At 45.9% G+C, this 19603-nt stretch overlaps 2 protein-coding genes across 2 annotated transcripts in view; one reads left to right on the top strand and one right to left on the bottom strand.

The window, feature by feature from the left end:
• Window positions 1-9195, top strand: part of LOC144127911 (zinc finger protein 784-like) — a 31795-nt gene extending 22600 nt beyond the window's left edge. Inside the window, exon 3 of the mRNA XM_077660897.1 lies at window positions 7044-9195. The gene's annotated coding sequence lies outside the window, so the exon portion shown is untranslated. The remainder of the gene's footprint in view (window positions 1-7043) is intronic.
• A 3-nt stretch (window positions 9196-9198) lies between these two features.
• LOC144127910 (steroid 17-alpha-hydroxylase/17,20 lyase-like) overlaps window positions 9199-19603 on the bottom strand; it is a 54563-nt gene continuing 44158 nt past the window's right edge. The window contains exon 4 of the mRNA XM_077660896.1: window positions 9199-14101. Coding sequence (XP_077517022.1) covers window positions 13743-14101 — 359 coding nt within the window. The 3' untranslated portion in view covers window positions 9199-13742. The remainder of the gene's footprint in view (window positions 14102-19603) is intronic.

The following is a 19603-nucleotide window of genomic DNA, read 5'->3' as shown; positions in this document are numbered from 1 at the left end:
TTCAGAAAGCACGAGCACAGGTGCAAGAAAGAATCAGCAGCTGAAACACGTGAATGGATACAAAAACAGCAAAAAAAAAAGCCCGTGTGCTCCATTATGCAGCGTTTCTCATAACCCATGTGTCGTCTGTGGATGTTAAACCCGAGCATTTACAATTTTTTCTCATGCACGTGTGCTTCTGACTTGCAACTGGCTAAAGACCATTTTCTTTTTCTTCCCTGTTACTTGAACGCTGATGGCACTCCGTTTATGGGCAAGATTCTGGGAAAGCTTGACTCAAACAAGGTTGATGCTGCCTACAGATATTTTAAATGAGAACAATAGAAATGCAGGATATTTGGTCCTCCATCAACTGCAGCAGTGCAAAGCATGCAGGGGCAAGGAAGTGCACTGCATGTGAGTGGGTTTCTTTCGTGTCTGCTTTGTATTGTTGTGGTTGATGATTTCGAACTTAAGGAACTCATACATGCCATGGAAATGCGAGAGCATGACACTACTCTTAGAGCTGGCATTTTCTTGCCAACTTATGATAAAGGGATGAAGGGAACTCAGCTGCCCGAAATCAGAAGTCTGCTCTAGTGGTGCATCCAGTGTTGCCTCAGCAGGGTTGCTCTCATTGCTTGAATCTTCCAACCACTCCGTCCATGAGTGAGCAAGTGTGGTGCAGGTCAGGGGCCCTCCACCTTTAACTGTGAGATCATGTTGTCATTGATGGCGTGTACACACGCCACATCCCTGCACCTGCTCAGGTAACCCTCTAAACCACAAGGTCAACCTCACACTTCTGCACCATATAAGCTTGACGCCCAACCCAACACTAACACCCGCCCCCACACCAATTTACTGCTTACTGCACATGGCCACTCCAACATTTTCAATGGCGCTCTCCTGCACCCACCTTATATATGTGGTTTAAGGATGGATTATGGACTGCGCAGGACTGACACATACCCTACACACCTAAAGCAGAGTGGCAAGCTAGGTTAGTTGGTGCAGATGCTTTGTCAAAAAAACTGTTAGAGCGCTAACGAACGTGAACAGTAAGAAGATGAAAGTGAACAGTGCTCACTCAAACTCACATATGAGTTATTAACTGCATAGAAAAATGAAGTACAGTTGAGTCCACTAATAACAATGTTCAAGTGCCACGAAAATTCCATTGTTATAACCGATAATTGTTATAAATGGGTTGCACGAAAAAAAGCATAACAACTGCAAAGAGGGGTCACGGACGGCAAGTGACATGCGATCTCCGCTGAGGCATCGCGTTGGTGGCACCGAAAGGGGCATTGTAAAAAATACGAGAAGGTTGCTGCGGCTGCCTCTCAGCTTGAAAAATCCCTTAGTGCCCGAAAAAAAAACAAAGAAAACATGAAACTTGAAAGCATTTAAATAGGGCAAAATAGCTTGCACTTCTCACTTCTTTGCTGAAACAAACCCGTAATCAGTGAGTTTCGACTGCTTTGGGCAATCTTGCTGACATCGTTCTGGAGGGCATCCAAATGTTGGACATGTCCGAGTGAAAGGTTTTTTGCAAAAATGAAGTCCCGCAGGGACTCGATCATTCTTGAGGCCTCCTGATGAGAGACAACTTGTACAGGCTCCGGTTCTTCTTCGTCATCGCTGCTGTCATTGTCTTCCGCGCTGGTGACTGCTGCAATGATTGCCTCGTCATTCAATTCTTCGTTTGTGGTGACTGCATCGTCGGCGTGCAAGAATTCTTCAAGCCCTTCCGCGTCGCCGTCATCACCGCGCACCGTAGACCAAAGTTCTGTAATCGCTCCATCGGCAGGAGCTTCGCGACACTCCGCGTCACTGATATCCCCGGCGAAGCCCGCTTTTCGGAAGCAATTCATGGCGGTGGAGGAGCTGACTGAAGCAGGAGCCAAAGAAAGTGGGAAAGATGGGGCAGCTCATGCTGAAATGCCGTGACGCATTTTCAACGGGCGGCGCACCCTCAGAATGGACTGCTCCCTGCGCAGATACAAAAGGAACAAAAGGAAGCGCCTCTCTACTCTCTCCACCTCTGCCCAGATTTTCTCCTCCTCAGAGTCATGCAAGCTTCTCCGGCTCACCCCGTGCGCCGCCTCGCCTCGTATGCGTCGTCACGTGATCTTTTCGCAGCCGCTGTGGCCGCTGTGCAGACGGCTCCGCATATGAGCGGGTGTTTTTTGCGCCGTAAGCGTCGTTTGGCTGGCGTGGTAGCTGCGTTTGCGAGTTTTTTTCTTTGAGGGTTGGCTCCAAATGACTACATTTAATTGTTATAACCGACAATCTAGTATGATAGCATTGTTATAAGCGGTCTATTTTACCATAGAACACATTGCAAAGGTGACGGTGCCGTGGCTGTCCACTGCTATATCCAATATATTGTTAAAAGCGGTATTGTTATAAGTGGGTTTGACTGTATGTATATCCATAGTGAACCAAATGAACAGAATGTGCAGGATTCATCAACCATCAAAGCAACGCTGCCATCACGGCATCACGTCTAGGAATCGTACCCTATAATCAGCAAGAGAGACTGATTGCTCATTTACATAGTCTGTTCTTTTTTCTTCATGACGTACGCTTTGAACACTTCCTGTTTAACATAGGCTTTGTTTGAGTATCAAATTGTAGTTTCTGTATAGCACATGGAATTCCTTCTTTCCCTCTTCGCAGTCGCTGCAGTTCACAGCAGCGTGTGAAATCGCTGTGGATGTCATATTTAAAGAAGTTTAATTGCATCTTCTGTTGAGTCGAGGAAAACAGGACCAGCAACCGGTTTATTGCCCGGGCAGACGAACACTGGCCTGGGCCCAGAACGAGCTCGTACGACACACACAGCCTCAAGCGATCGCGGAGCCAGGTGCGTTCTCGGCCCAGCCACATGCAGTGGCTAGGCCTACAACATCTCCCCTGAAACATAAGAGAGTCTCTTGGGCGGAATTACACAGCGTCCACTCCTGGTGCGATGGTGCGAAGAGGCGTCCACACAGGTCGCGTGTGATTCTTTCAGAGAATTTCCGTCCAGAGACACCTCGTCTACGTCTGTCTGCATCTGTATACGTAGATGCCTTGTTGTCTTCACATCCTCTCTCAGACTTGGGAAAAGGAACAAGATGGGTCTGATTGCGCCGCAGGGTGCCGTCTCCAGTGTCCATGATGTAGGACCGAGACTCGTCTGCGGGCCTCTGCACGTTCCCTGTCCTCCTCAGGCCTGTGACCCAGACTTCATCTCCTTCGAGGAGAATTGGAAGCTGACGCACACCATGTCGCCTGTCGTAGTCTCGACGCTGCTGCGCACGGTATTCTTCTTCAAAATTCCAGAGTTTGGTGGCATCTGGCAAGCGGGGAACCAGCATTCCGGAAGTGGCGGGAAACTTTGTCCTCAACTGCCTCCCCATCAGTAGTTCAGAGGGGCTGTAGCTGTCTTTGAGTGATGTTGACCTGTAGGATAGGAGGGTCAGGTACGGGTTCTGAGTCTTTTTCGCTGAAGACTTGATGATTTTCACCGCAGCTTTGGCGAGTCCGTTGCTCTGGTGGTAGTGTGGGCTTGATGTGACATGCGTGAAGCCGTATTCACAAGCAAACCTGGTAAAGTCGGACGACGAAAACTGCAGACCATTGTCGGAGACCACCATCTCTGGTATACCGTGGCGGGCAAAAATTGATTTGCAGTGTGTCATTGCTATACCTGAAGTTAACTTTTCCAGTCGAACAAGTTTAGGATATCGAGAGTAGTAATCAGTCACGATTAACCGCCAATGGCTATTGAAAAGGAACAAGTCCATTGCAATGCGCTGTCATGGTCGAAGTGGAAACTCAGTGCTCTGCATAGGCATTTTGCGGTTGCTGGTTGTCTTTATACAGTCTCGGCAGTTTTTCATGGTAGTCGTGATGTCTTTGGCCACCGTTGGCCACCAAACAGTGACCTTGGCACGAGCTTTGTGTCTTTGTTATGCCGAAGTGACCTTTGTGCAGAAGACGCAAAATTTTGTTCCTGCAGGATAGTGGAACAACCACGCATAGAGTAGCAGATCGTCCTCTGTTGTGAGTTGGCCACGATGCTCGTAGAAAGGCCTGACCTCAAGGGGCAAATCTCGTCTGGAAGGCCAGTTTTTCTTGCAGAGCCTTTGGAGACATGAGCACACTGGATCTGATTTTCGGGTTTCTTTTAACCGAGCCCAAGAGACGCCTCGTCTACGTCTGTCTCTGCATCTTCAAATGTTAGTACATTGCCCCAACTGACCAACATTAACTTTACCGCAGGAAAAAGCTAATCTGTAAACAACTGTGCACACTCTGAGTCTTAGTTGAGTTTGTATATAAAGGAACTATAGCTAGGAGGCACAGCAGTCCTTCTCTGCACATGTGCACGGATGCGGGCCAATTTTAAGGGAGTGAAAAACACCACCTCAACCTTGTTGCATTCTGCAACATGTTTCAAGTGATGTGACATGTTATGCTGGCAAGGTATCATAGCATATGTCCTGCCACTGTCGAAACTGGTTAGGGGAGGGGAGCACGAAACCACATTTCACCTCTCTAGCCAATTTTTCTCATACTAATGCTGTAATCACAGACCACAGGTAGCCAGCTGTGGATAAAAAATTGGTAAACATATAAAATATTGTTTTTTCGCTCCACAATCCAATTCCCACAATAGCAGGAGATACTCTATGATTCCTTGCCAGCATACAGTGTCACATCACGAGAAACACGCCCGCCTGTGCGTACATGTGTAAAGAAGGACTGCTGTACCACCTATCCATAGTCCCCCATTTATGCAAAGTCAACTAAGACTCGGTGTGTTATCGAAGATGACAACTGTGTTATCAGTGATGACCGCACTAGAGCGAACTCCTTCAATTCATGCTTTCAATCTGTTTTTTCATGCCCAAGTGGTTCGTGTGAGCCGGCTTTGGATCTGGCTTTATCAGTGCCAGATGTCGTGATCACGTAATGTGAAATTCTGAACTTGCTGCTCAATGTTGACATCAAAAATGTGCAGACCCCAACAGTATTTCTAATGCATTCTTTAGATTGCTATGCAGAACAAATATCCCCAATCCTACATGCAGTTTTTACCAATTCACTTCAAACTGCCACCCTACCTGCAGACTGGCTGAGTACAAAGGTGATTACCATCCATAAAGCTGCAGATAGACTACTTTCATCTAACTATAGGCCAATATCACTCACGAGTTGTAAATTATTGGAACATATAATCAATAAAGCAATCATCAGCTATTTGGAGGATCTGGAGGAGCTGCACTCGAATCAATGTGGATTTCACAAGAACATCTCGACTGTCACTCAAATTCTTGAAATAACTCACAATTTTGCCATCGTAATCCACCTTCAAGTGCAAGCTGAACCTGTATTTGTAGATTTTTCAAAGGCTTTTGACCAGGTGTCTCATTACAATCAGATTAATGAGCTAAAATGTCTTGGTATTAATCCCACTGTAGTATTTTGGATAATGCCGTACCTGACTAACCATAGCCAATACGTCAGCATAAACGAAGTCTATTCTGACCATTTGGAAGTTCTATGTCCTACTGTTTTCCTAGCATATGTCGACATTTGCACTTGCGTAGCTCCTAGAGTAAGCATAAGATTGTTTGCAGAGGATGTCATATACACTACTCGTGATGATCAGTTCAGACATAATACATCGCAAGCTAACATTGCTTGCTTGTGTGGCAAATGGGGAATGGGCATGAACATTGCAAAGACAACATGTATGACTCGGAAAAGGGAGCCTCTTTGTTTCACGTACAAGAGCAAGGGAATTAACATTAGCAATGCAAACACAGTCAAATATTTGGGTGCAACATTTACAAGCAAGTTATAATGAGACGTACACATCACTAACATGTGCAACAAGGCCCACAGACAATTAGGATTGCCGCATAGAAAACTTTCATCAGCACCATCTAACGTCAAGCTACAACAACGGTATATAAGTCTGTCATATGACCAGTCATGGAGTTTGAAATCCCTACCAGGCATATCTTGATAATGTAGAAGAAATACACTGCATTGCCCTTCGTTTCATCTACTCAAAATACTCACGGCACAACAGTGTAAGTGACATGTGCATCCGTGCTGGCATCATATTACTGTTGAATCATCCTCGTGTTTCTTCTTTGAATTTTTTTTTTCTTTTGTGTCGCAATTACATTAACACAAATAAAGCTACATATCTAAAACCGCCTCACGATCACTCACGCAATACTAACCATGACGAGTGTATCATACTGGTTGACTCTCGCTGTGACACGTTCAGATATTAATTTTTTCTATTGACCATTGAACAGTTGAATAGGTTGTCGCATGGATGTATCAATATCGGCACTTTTGAACTGTTTGTTCAAAAATTGAGTCTTCTTAGAGTGAAGCCCCTTAAAATGATTACTAAGCCTCTTATTTGTTGCTTGTAGCAATTTATGAGCAGTGTGCTATGCCCGATCTTGGCTGTTTTAGCAATGTGTGTATTGCCCATATTTATTGCACATTTTACTTCGCAATACCAAGCATTGTCTGCTTGGACAGAACTTCTGTATAAGCCTGGAAATCAGGCTTACAATACTGTCAAATAGGTAATAAAATAAAATAAATGCTAATGCAGTCAGCCTCAAAGGATGTTGACTTGCAGAGGTTAGCTGCACTGACTGTGTGTTTTTTTTTTTTTTTTGCAAAATGTCAAGTTTTGCACAATTAAGGGGGGTGGCTGCTCTGGCCACATGGTCGTAGCATCCCTTACTTTTTCGTACATTGGTTAGGGTGGGCAAGGAAAAATGGAGGAAAATAAGAGTGCACTGCTCGCATCACCAATGACTTGTTTGTACATATATATTAAGTTGGGCTCCCTAAGAAATAAACATACAAAATGCCATGCCCGCAGTCGGCACAACTTGCTACGTTTTCTTACATACATTAGAGAGTGGAAAAGAATGAAAAATAACATTGCCCTTCCCACGCCTTGCTGTGAAATTATATGTGATGGCACCTCTCAGCCCCTGCACTCATTTTGTTGTTATGCCCCTTTGCAGGTACCAGCTGACTCAGCATGTCATGGTTCGGCATGCAGGAAAGCTTCCGCCTATTCCCCGGCGCACTCCACAAGTGTTCTTCGACAATACTACCACACTTGACTCATGAGGTCAATTTCAAGTGGACATGTCTTCGGACTTGTTTCCGTTGTAGCAGAAAATGCGCGAAACCTGCCTTTAAAAAAATCATAAATGTTTGATGGTGTGGCAAGTTCTGGACATGAGTGCTGGGTGTACGACTTTTCTAACATGGCCGCTGAAGGTTTGTTGTTCAGAGAGCAGAGATAAACTCAGGTTGGAACTTGTCAGCATGGTGAAGTTCGTACTGCCAAGAATTGCCCTGAAAAAGGGAGCAGTTTGAAGAGTTTAAAAACTTGGCTACCACATTCTGGATGTTCTGCTTGCTTTATTTTTTCTTATGTACCTCAGCAACACAGTGTCACCTTGAGATGCAAACAAAATCTAAAATCTGCTGCCCTATACTGACCTGCTTCATTCTTGGCCTTGGTTACGCTTTGAACTGCATAAAGCTTGTGCAAGCCTTTGTGACGAATGTAGCCTTCTGGGTAGGCCCTCCTCATGAATGCAGCAGGCTTATGGAGACATTGCTACAAGAGGTATTTTTATAAAAGGGGCTATAGTAAAAATAACGTGGTTGTGTCCTATTATTAGCTGGTGTCAGCAGCTGCTGCGCACTTGCTTTTGCTGGCTACGTGGTCTTGGCAAAACAGGAAGAACCTTGAAACCTCAGGAACACCCTTCTAAGCAGCACACTGGAACGGTGCTATTCTCTCGCCTTACTCCCGGGGGGGTTGTCCGTTGTGATCTTCAGGAGCCTTTACAGTAAAGGCCTCCCATTATTCGACCCCTCCACCCCTATTGAAAATCCAGTGTGACACTTATACAGGATTTGGTGAACTGGATTTTCAAGTGGGAGGACCTGTGTGAAACAGGATGGCCCTGCGTTACACAGAATGGCTTCTTGTTATACAGAATGGCCCTGTATTACTCGGTGGCCCTAGTTGGGAGAGAAAAGGAGGGCTGGGAAACAAAGTTCAGGGCTGTTACTATACTTCATCTCGCAAGTCGTTTGCAGCACTGTGAAGGGTTGGGCCCTTTCGTCCATCAGGGCTAAGGAGTAAAACAGTCGAATGCCTCCTGCTCTACTCAAAAAGTCGTCATCCTAAAGAAAAAAGGCCCAAGGGATTGTGTAAAAAACACACTGTTCTGAGTGCCCGGCATTGTGTGTTCGGAAACCCAAGTATTTCACAGAAAATATGGAGCAGCACAAAGCTAATGTTAAAGTGAGCGAAGCGCAGTGGCCGAGCACTGCAAGGCATGCGACCACAGGGTAGACGATGATGGAGCTATTGCGCTGAAGACAAACCAAATTCACGCACAAGGCTGCTGCTTCAGTCATGGGACGCTCGGCAAATGCCGGGAATTATTTGTCACTCCCTTTGAACTCTTCCCTCTTCCTAGATCCACAGTTTAAGTTCAGTGACCTGGCGGTCAACTATATCTATGTTTAAACACCAAAGCCGAGCATAAGCGTATGCACGCTTGTGTACGCTATACACAGGTATTTTGTGGGATGTTAAGCCATTTCTCACATTCCCACTTTTAGTTCAGCATATGCAAAGACGGATCGACAGATGGACGGACAAAGGGATGGATGGATGGATTAAGGCTTAACCCTTTAAATCGAGAGCCGCTAGCTGTGACTCGTAAAATTTTACTGCTGCCTTGAATTTAGCCACCAATCAGATACCCATATAAAGTATATTTTTCTCCACTGTCCTTAAACCCCAGTGCTTTGAATAAACCAGCCCTGTTGCTTTCAACTGTAGGGTGAAGCTCTCTACAGAAAAGCATCAAGGGTTTAGCCATTTCCTCCTCCTCTCCACCTGCACCGCATAGCTTGTCTGTCTTTTGGTACTTGACTCAGTGCGTCTTAGTCCGCAATACGTCTGTCTTGGCTTTAAATAACAAAGCGCTTCCCCCAGAATTATCGTAGATATTTTCTTCGGCAACTTCCTGTTTGAACATTCTGTATGTTCCCAGTGCTGATTTCGTCTGAGTCCCTGTTTTCCACAGAGCTCTCCCTGTTTCTTTAACCTTTTTCTTATCCGATAATTGCTGATTCCCCCCCCCCCCCCCCCCCCTACTGTACGAATATTGATTTATGGTTGTTTGACGTCTCAAAGCGACTCGGGCCATGAGGGACACCACAGTGAAGGGCTCCAGAAATTTTGACCACCTGAGGCTCTTTAACGTGCACTGAAATCGCACAGTACATGGGCTTCTAGAATTTCGCCTCCATCAAAATTCAACCACTGTGGCCGGGATTGAACCCGTGTCTTTCGGGTCAGCAGCCGAATGCCATAACCACTGAGACACTGCGGCGGCTGTCCAAATTGTGATTGTCGATTTTCTAGTTTGCTTTCTTCATTTTGTGTTGACATTCCTCATGTACAAGTAACTAAAAACTTTCCTAGCCAACTGCTTTTTGCTTTTCCCGCATTTCTCTCAATTGCTCCTCAAATTCTATCTTGCTGCTAGCTTCTCTGCTCTCAAATGATGCCCATCTCACGTCACCTTGTGCACCCTGATTTGGTGTATTGCCGTGTGCTCCCAAAGCAAGCCTACCTACCCCACGCTGCTTGAACCTGGTCTCATGCACAGGACTGCACTGCTGGAAATCAAACTAGGAACCATCACCCTTTTCCAGATCCCTCTTACCACTTCAGACCTGTCATAATTCCACAATTCCCTATTTTTTATGACAGCTGTATTCCTACTGGCTTTAGTCATTACATATTTTTCATGTTCTGTTGGATACTCAGCACCATTATTTATCCACACCCAAGATACTTTTACTTATCCACTACATCTAGCGTGGCCTCCTGTACTCGATGCTCGCCACCCTCATCGTTAAAAGTCAGTCATTACTGCCATTTTTCCTTACTAAACTTGAAACCTAATTATCTCCCTCTGCACCACAGATGTGCATCAACCTCTGCAAATCACCCTTGTTCTATTAGCTATCATGCGCGTGCATCAGTTTTGGTAATGACTGTTCAATTCGTTCTCCTTGCTTGAAAAAAGAAAGGTTGGAGATTTGGTCTCTAATCCTTATAGGTACAACATGAACAACAAAGGTGACAGAGGACACCCTTGCCTAAGCCATAAATCGATATCTATAGGCTCTGACACATTTTTTCCCATTTTATAAGCACTTTGTTGCTTTTATAGATATCTTTTAAAAGATTAGTTACTGCATCTTCCACATCCATTGTGCCCAGTATCTCCCACAAATCCTCTTGAATAATACTGTCATAGGCTGAAGCCAATTTGATTACTTGGGAAGAGTTTTTCCTTCTCGGCATAGGCGTTGAGTCTGTTGAGAATTACATGCTCTAGGATCTTACCTGGCAGGAAGTTAGCTAGATAGGTCTAAGAATTTGAAGATCCAGCTTTTGTTCGCTTTGGGAATGAATATGACCTTAGAGTGCTTGCAGGAGTCTGGGATAGAACTGTTGTTCCAGCATGAAGTACTTGGTAGTGGCTGTGATTGACGCATCATCCAGGGTACGGAGGGTCTTGTTACTGATCCTGTCTTCTCCCCACTACCAAGGCAGTTTTGATGCTACTTGGCACAAGCCAGACCTCCTGCTCTGTGATTTCCTCGTCTAAGCCATGGTTGTCTACTTCCATATAATTCCTTAGAGGGGAGGAAATTTGTTTTTGAGGAAAGGAAATGGCTTAGTAATTGTCTTTTAGCGCTTTTCTTTTGCCGGGGTCTGGAGCACAGCCAAAGGGAGAAAGAAAATAAAAGACTGAGTGGGGCTGTGGCAAGTTGAAACCATGGCAGGCTGTTCTGTTCTTGCCTAGATCTGAGTCAGCTGCTCGTTCCTTCAATCCTAAGCCATAAGCCTACAGTCTCACATCTCGGTTGACACCCAAACCATGCTGTAAGGGAAGGCTGCGCAAGGCCTCTGCCGTGGGCGCTCGTGGTATTTTTCACCACAAACGACGCGACAGAGCCGCGGCAGCCCTGTGGCGATGCCGTCGACGATGTCGCCTTTTCCACCTAACGAGTTCGCTCTCGCATTAAAAAGGCAGTGCCACCGACATTCTGAAACGACTGGTCCTGCTTCGAAGGGCTCTGCCGTGTTTGTCGCTGCGGGAATGCAACTTAATTCCTACTCGCCGTCCTATTGGGCCGATGGAATTTGGCTGGCGGCAGAAATGGACCGATCGGGCTTTCCACCCGAGAGGAGAGTGACGCATGCCTGAGCCTCTGCAAAGCTTCTGCAGGGGCTCCGTGTGCATGTCAGGTGTATTCCATGAGGGGAAGCATTTCGCAGGGCCAGCACGACCTCCGACAAAACAATGAGCTCGTCTCAATAGCCTGTCCGCACACGAATAATCATGCCGCTGATTGGTTACGCAACGATTAGCACAGAGGCCTGTAGTGTATCTCATTGCTTGATAAAAAGAGACGCGCAGACGCAGCCACGTGCTGAAGCTACCTGTCCGTCCCATTGCGGGGTCGCTTTCCATCGACTGATCGCTGTCAACCTTCACGCAAACCTCCGCACACAAAGAGACCTGAACTGTCGCGTGAAGTATGAAATTAGAATCGGAAGTAGAAGCTTTTACCTCATATGTTTCTTCCTTTAGCAGAGGCGATTCTTGGGGATTGTGACACACGTCTCATACACAAGAAAATCGAAGAAACCATGTTGTGGTTCAGCCGTGCCTTTTTGAAAGAAAGCCGTAGAGATCGCATTATGGACAAGCTCTGCATGCAGCGCTCTAACGAAATTGCTTCGAGCAGTGTACATTTGCTTTGGTCCCTCTTCACAACAGCGACCCTCTGCGCTGCGAGCTTTTGATCTTGTGGGAAACAGCTAGTGGAACACGTCACAGTCGCGGCCATAGTTGTTCGTGCACCCGAAAGCAGAGCAGTACCTCGTTTCGAACCTGCGTGGTGCTCAAACTCGGCTGACATGTGCGTCCACAGTGCACGCAACACGGGTAACAATGCACGCAGCACGAGAAACAGCGCTCACTGAAAGATCGGAGGGCAGCTCGTATCCCCGGCTCCTCAACGCGGCATGGCGTCATGGACGATGTTTCCCTCTCCGCTGTTCTCTCTTGCGCTCTCGCGGGACATGGGAGATTTGAACCCTAGAAGGTTAGCAGATTCAAAAACCGCCTCAGTATCCTTTTAATCAGCAAAAGCTGTGATAGCTTTGTTTTAGCCAGTTAGGTTAATTCCAGCCTCGCACTTGCCCTCTCTCCCCGAGACTCTGAGATCTAGGGGGATTTCCCACTATTCACTTTGCCACCTGCCAACCCTGGCAGGTAGCCACCATAAGAATCAATTTAATTACCTCAAATTCAATTCAGCTATTTTAATTAAGTCAAATAAATTCTCTAAGTATTTAAGGTATTCCAGCTTTCGCTGTAGATTTCACGGTAGAATGCAGGGCTATATGGCTAAACCAAAGCTATAACAGCTTTCGCTTTGAACTAAAAAAAAAAAGTCGGCAGAGACACTTAACTCTGCTTACGTATGAGAAGGCATAAGCTCGCCCGCTCACTTTGTGAACGCAGTCGCCGCGTGATGTAACTCGGTGCCACGCAGCTGGCAATTCTACCTGTGCATGGCTCCACGTAGCCGCTGCCACGCTCCTTCTGATCTCCCCGCTGATCCGCCTTAAGGGTATGACGCGATAGCTAATGGGTTAATGTTCATAAATGCAGAATCGGTCTTTCTTTACCTAACATTCACAGATCTCTGAGAGTCCTCGTACCTTTCCTGGCACAGTGATGCAGCGGTAAAGTTGTGCACCGCTGCCCTGGGATGGCAGGCGCTGCCACTGGTGTAATTTGTGCGAGCCAGGCTGCTCTGGAAGAGCAACCAATCATTAATTTAACCACCACCTGCCAGGTTGCATGTGGACGCCATTTTTTATGGGTGTACCGTCGAGTGCTACTACGCACACACACACACAAACAGACTCGCTTAATGGGGCAAGTAAGGCTTATGCCTTAAAGGGACACTGAGGAGAAATTGAAGTTGGCTAGTATCGATAGAATAGCAGCTCCTGATCACAAAAACGCCACTCTTACTGAAAACAAAGCTCTTGTAATGTAGAAAATAGCAAGAACCAAAATACAGGTGTCGCCGCCACAGGCCAATCTCGCAAGTACAAGCGTGATGACTTCCTAGGACAAGAGGCGCCACCTTGGAGGAATTTTCCTTACTTCATGTAACCACGAATCTCTGAGGCTGGCAAAGGAAAGGTTGCGCATCGCACCGCTAGCCGTCAGAAATCACGGAGTCTGCGTTTACGTCACGTATCACGTCACTCCGTTCTGTGACGTCATAAGAGTTCTCCGTGTCGTCATAAGAGTTCTCGAGTTTGAATCAGAGCGGCGGGAAAAACTTTCTCAACTTCGAATCCAAATTTGTTTGAAATAAATGCATCTTTCGCGCCCGGACAAGCGGCAACAAAGCCATGAAATGCCGAAGTATCAGATTTTGCTAACAAAAAAAAAACGATAGAGTTCTCCTCAGTGTCCCTTTAAAAAATGTGCATTTACATTACGCTGACAAACTGCGCTCCTACTCGGGTATGAAGAAATCTTACAGGAGCTGATAACATAATGGAAATGTGAAAATGTTCAGCTGCGCTTTGTGAGCACAATGTCGTGGAGTTCTGCAACAAGGAAGAAACTGGAGCCCATCGGTTTGGCTTCTTTGCCAACGGCGCCTTCAGGTGCAGCGATGTTCAGCCTCTGCACTAGCCGCACGAGCACGTAGAAGATGTCCGCCTGGGCGAGCTTCTCGCCGGGACACGTCCGTGGGCCGAGGCCGAAGCTGAGTAGGGGTGGCAAGTGGTCCTTGGCGGCCAACTTGCCCGTCACCGGGTCCAGGAATCGCTCCGGCTTGAACACGTCGTGGTCCGGCCAGATCTTGGGGTCGTGGTTAACGCTGTATATGTTGTACAGGAGCCTGGTGTCTTTCGGAATCTCAACGTGACCTGCAAAAAGAACAAAAAATTGAAGGGGATCGACACCTAAGCTCCGCCTTAAAGTTCATGGTTTATGGGGGTTTAACGTCCTAAAATGACTCGGGCTATGAGGGATGCCGTAGTGAAGAGGTCCGGAAATTTCAACCACCCGGGGTTCTATTAACGTGCACTGACATCACACAGCACACTGCCCTCTAGAATTTCGCTTCCATCAAAATTCGACCGCCGCAGTCGGGATCGCACCTGTGACTTTCATGTCAGCAGCCGAGCGCCATAATCAATGAGCAACTGCGGCGGTTCCGCCTTAAGGGTTGACAGCTGAATGGGTTAATTCCCATATGTGCAGAAGGTCATTCTCTACTTTGCATTCATAGATCCCTGGGAGTCCCCTTCTGGCACAGTGGTGCAGAGGTTAAGCGATGCCCCACTGCTCTGCGATAGCAGGTACTCCCAGCCTTGTGGGACCCAGGTTGCTCTTCCCGAGCGACTAGTTATTTAACTGCCACCCGCCATGGTGGGTAGTTTGCTCACTATCTGTGGGGCAGGTTGTGATGATGCCACAAGTTCACATGACCTAGGTGGCCCATCTGTCTCCTACGTTGCTCTCTGGACACCACCTGCCGGAGTCATGCTCGTGATTTTTCGCTCACAATGCTAACGCCAAATTTTCTGCGCAACGGGGCCTTTAAAGCTATCGCGTTAAAATTTCCCTGTGTTTGTGCCCCGCTGCATAGTGCACTAAACTCGGTGAAAGCTGTCGCTGCGCTGCTGGCTTTCTTTTGCTAATGTCTTATGCCTGCAGACACTGATCACTATGGGCGCACGGCAACGTGACTGGCACTGGTCACGTAATGAAAAGTAACAGGTCATGAAATCGGATGTTGACGGGTGGCGATGGAAATCCGCCAGGAACGGCTGCGTACAGCAGCTTTCACTGTAAAAAGAAAAGGATCGCACCGGTTGTTGTGACAAAAATTATGAGGTGCACTTAGGTCTCCTTACGTGCGGAAATGCAAAAGCTACATGCTGTCCGCCACCTGCGCCATCTGCTGAGACAGTTCATTATCGTAAATTCTAGTATACAAGAAGTATTTTGGTTTGGGCTAGTTGGTGCATAGCTTTTTGATGATGTCAGGACGGTGCGAAAACAACAAGGACAAAAGAGGCACACGAACACAACAGGACAGGCGCCAACTTGCAACTGAGGTTTATTCGCCCAAACCCTTACATTTTATGAAGCACCCGAGCCGTATCGCAGAAGCCTATCACACAAGAATAAGATATTGTAAACAATAATCAGAATTCAGGAAGTAGGTGCTACTTCTAACAGACCGTGAGATACATTCATGCATTCAGCACTACACTCCTGATAAAAGTAAACTAGGTCCCAAGATTATCCGAGCGCAAAACCAACAGGAAAGCAATTCATCCTCACAGCAAAGACCCACGCTTGGCCAAGGCAAACAGATCGCAATATCAAAATTCTTGCTTTAATACATCTTGTGATAATGAATGAGTGACCAACAACAAACTTGTAAAAAATGATGGACATGAAAACTTTAAACCTCCGAGAAATCCTGTCAGTGTCAAAAGTACTAAAACAAGCGTCAAAAATTAAAACCTTCGAGAAATCCTCTCACCGTCAAAGAACTAAATGTATTGGTTCTACACAATTCTTCTTTCGCTGTTAAAACATTATCAGGAACAACAAACTATGCAGAGAAAACTTCAACACATTAAAACCTAAAGACACCCTTCGAGAAAAGCCACCTCAGCGTCACTGATTGAAATGGACGGTTTACTAACGCATGCGCTTCCCGCTTTTTTAATAAAATATGCCTCTACTACTTCTCGCTCAAACTTGTCTTTTCCGCTCTTCAAAAAAATTGTTTTGTCTAGTTCCGGATGACACTCTTTGCAGGTTCTGCAGTGGTCTGCAAGGAAGCTTTCATGAATAAACCTCAGTTACAAGTTGGCGCCTGTCCTGTTGTGTTCGTGTGCCTCTTTTGACCTTGTTGTTTTCGCGCCGTCCTGACATCAAAAAGCTATGCACAAACTAGCCCAAACCAAAGTACTTCTTGAGCATATTTCTTCTGCATTGGGCCCTTTCCTCCAAACAAGTTTCCGCACCGACCCTGTCATTCCATGTTCCAAACTTATTGCCGTATCTATCTGCCAGTCCCGAGTGGTTTCCTTCTGCTTGAAGTGAAAAATTGTTCCTTTTGAGGTTCAAGCTCTCATCAGCATTCTGCAGCCATCTTGGGGCCACATCAGACGCATTTGCAAGATACTCAAGTCAGAGTACTGGAGGCAGGTCCGCATGTTCCATGATTGGGCACGTGCCCTTCTGTTTAATGTTGCTTGGAATAGACCCAACGAAAGAGCACAGGCGGTTAGAAGAAATGAAAAGGCTGGTGGCAAGAACTACAGAGTTCCTCTGGCAACGTGCGTTGACGAGCCTGATTTCCCGGCCTAAGGATTGCTGCAGCAAGCTTGTCGTTCTTGGGGAGGCGGTTCTTCCTGAAAAAGTGAAAGATGTGTTGGTGAAAGGCCCAAAGTTCTGCTTCCCAGCGCATGCCAAGCGGTAGGAGTTGCTGGCCATGGTTAGAAGGGTGGCCGGCCATGCGACGGAACATGGAAAAGCGAGGGTCATGGATGACGGCGTCGCCTGCGTGACGAGGTGCGTCGGGGATAACCCCCCGTGAAACCCGCTTCTTGAAAAGGTGTCCAATGCCCTCAAAGAAAATGGTCTCCTGGCATTTCAAGCAGACAAGGATAGTGGTTTTGCTGTCCTGCCCATCGATTTTTTTCCGAGAAAAGGCATTTTCGACCATCAACAATAACTTCAAACCGATAAAATTCAACGCACGCACTAGAAAACGACAAGCACTCAAAATTTTGGATGACTTGCACCTGGATGCCATCAAGCGAGCAAATGATGAAGAGAGGGGCTTCCTTGAAATATTCTTCAAGTTAAAAACCAACAAGCCTGGAATGCCACTACGATCCATCGTGTCGGAAAAAGGGACTTGGAAATGCGTTGTCAGTTGCTACCTTCAAAAGCACCTTGGTTCTTTGGTGGAAGATGATCCTTTCCTGGTTCGTAGTTCCTCGTACGTTGTGCAGCAACTGGACGCTTTGACCTCCCTCGAGTACTTAGGTTTCTCCATCGATATTGAAGATTTGTACTACTCTGTTCCTCATCACGGACTCCCAAGTGCTGTCAGAGAAAAGATCATCACAACAGGGGAAGTTCAATTTCAAAATGCTGCAAGGATTAGCAGCGACAGTTTCGTAGCTTTGTTGGGATTCTACTTCGGCTTGACAGCCATATCATTTGAAGGAAGCTTCTTTGTTCAGAAAAAATGTGTTTGCATACGGTCTTGCGTGGCGCCTGTACTCTGTGACATTTTCTTGTCAGCCGTCGGTTATCAGATCAAAAGTCAACTTAGTGACCCGCATCTTGTATACATTTTTAGATACGTGGACGATTTTTTGGTTATTTTGAAGAATGTTCCCGAGTCTGATGTAGCTGAGGCGGCAACAAGTGTGTTATTCGTCTTCACTAATAACAGCCAGGGCCTCACATTTACGTGGGAATTACCAGTGAATCGTGAACTTCAGTTTTAGATATAAAATTGGTATTTATGCAGGATCACCTATGCTGGGTGTACAATCCCAGATCAAAGAAAGGGATATTACCATTTGACAGCACTCATTCCAAACTCGTCAAAAGAGCAATAATCGCTTATTCTCTTCAGAATGCCTTGGTAAAGTCGTGCATCACATGATGTCGGTGAGCTTTGGCGACCAAATTCAGAGGTTGCAAGAAGCCGGTTACCCGCCTCTTGATTTTGGCTGTCTCCGAAACGTTAACCTAAGTGGCCTCATGATAAGAGACTTCCAGAAGCACGAAAGACATCTGTCCCTGTCATTCCTTACATTCACAAAGTTTCCCATAACATAAAAAATGTCGCAAGCAAACATCAGGTGCAAGTTGTGTTTTCAGCCCCATCAAAGCTGTCAAAGATCTGTACTATGACTAAAATGGAGAAGAAACGACCGGTTTGCCCTATTAAACATCAAAAACAGTTCACCAAATGCAGGTCACAAGTCATGTATCGGATTCCTCTAGGCTGTGGTCTCATTTACATAGGGCAAACCGGTCGATGTTTCAATGAACATGCCAGTGAGCACTTGCGGAATGCACGCAACCAACATGGAAGCTTCCTTGCAGACCACTGCAAAACCTGCAAAGAGTGTCATCCTGAACTAGACAAAACAATTTTTTTGAAGAGCGGAAAAGACAAGTTTGGAGCGGGAAGTAGTAAAGGCATATTTTATTAAAAAAGCGGGAAGCGCATGCGTTGGTAAACTGTCCATTTCAATCAGTGACGCTGAGGTGACTTTTGTCGAAGAGTGTCTTTAGGTTTTAATGTGTTGAAGTTTTCTCTGCATAGTTTGTTGTTCCTGAATATGTTTTAACAGCCAAACGAGAATTGTGTAGAATCCAATACTTTTAGTTCTTTGACGGTGAGCGGATTTCTCGAAGGTTTTAAGTTTTGACGCTTGTTTTAGTACTTTTGACACTGAGAGGATTTCTCGGAGGTTTAAAGTTTTCATGTCCATCATTTTTTCCGAGTTTGTTGTTGGTCACTCATTCATTATCACAAGATGTATTAAAGCAAGAATTTTGATATTGCGATCTGTTTGCCTTGGCCAAGCGTGGGTCTTTGTTGTGAGGATGAATTGCTTTCCTGTTGATTTTGCGCTCGGATAATCTGGGGCCTCGTTTGCTTTTATCAGGAGTGTAGTGCTGAATGCATGAATGTATCCCACGGTCTGTTAGAAGTAGCACCTACTTCCTGAATTCTGATTATTGTTTACAATATCTTATTCTTGTGTGATAGGCTTCTGCGATACGGCTCGGGTGCTTCATAAAATGCAAGGGTTTGGGCGAATAAACCTCAGTTGCAAGTTAGCGCCTGTCCTGTTGTGTTCGTGTGCCTCTTTTGTCCTTGTTGTTTTCGCGCCGTCCTGACATCATCAAAAATCTAGTATACATGTTTAAAAATTAAACTGCTAGGCTTTGCGAACAATCTATAGATGCGGCAGCATTTTTTCTTCGATGTCGCACAATGCGATTCGTTGACCGGGTGAAGACAAAACTTTAGTAAAAACTTTCTTTTTGAACCAAAACCAAGTCTTGTGGATTGTCATGTATACCAGAAATTATGTATACTTACACGTTTTACCCAAGCTTCTCGCTGTGCACGACATTCTTTCTTTATTGTTTTTAACAGCCGCTGCAGTTAGCAACAGCGCCCACAATGTTGCCATGCTAAGCAAATACGACAAATACCCCACCCCTCTTTGTTTAAGCAATCAACCGGCTTTTGTAGGGCACTTTCATTTGGTTCAACCTTACGTACGCATGGTCCAAAAAAACAGCCGCAGCCGTGAACATGCATTCGCTACACTGAATAAAGTCAGTGTCTCACATTGTAGTTC

The sequence above is a fragment of the Amblyomma americanum genome, chromosome 4 (assembly GCF_052857255.1).
Source record: "Amblyomma americanum isolate KBUSLIRL-KWMA chromosome 4, ASM5285725v1, whole genome shotgun sequence".
NCBI classification, from domain to species: Eukaryota; Metazoa; Arthropoda; class Arachnida; order Ixodida; family Ixodidae; genus Amblyomma; species Amblyomma americanum.
The sequence above is the reverse complement of the archived record's forward strand: the minus strand, read 5'-3'. Positions and strand labels throughout refer to the sequence as shown.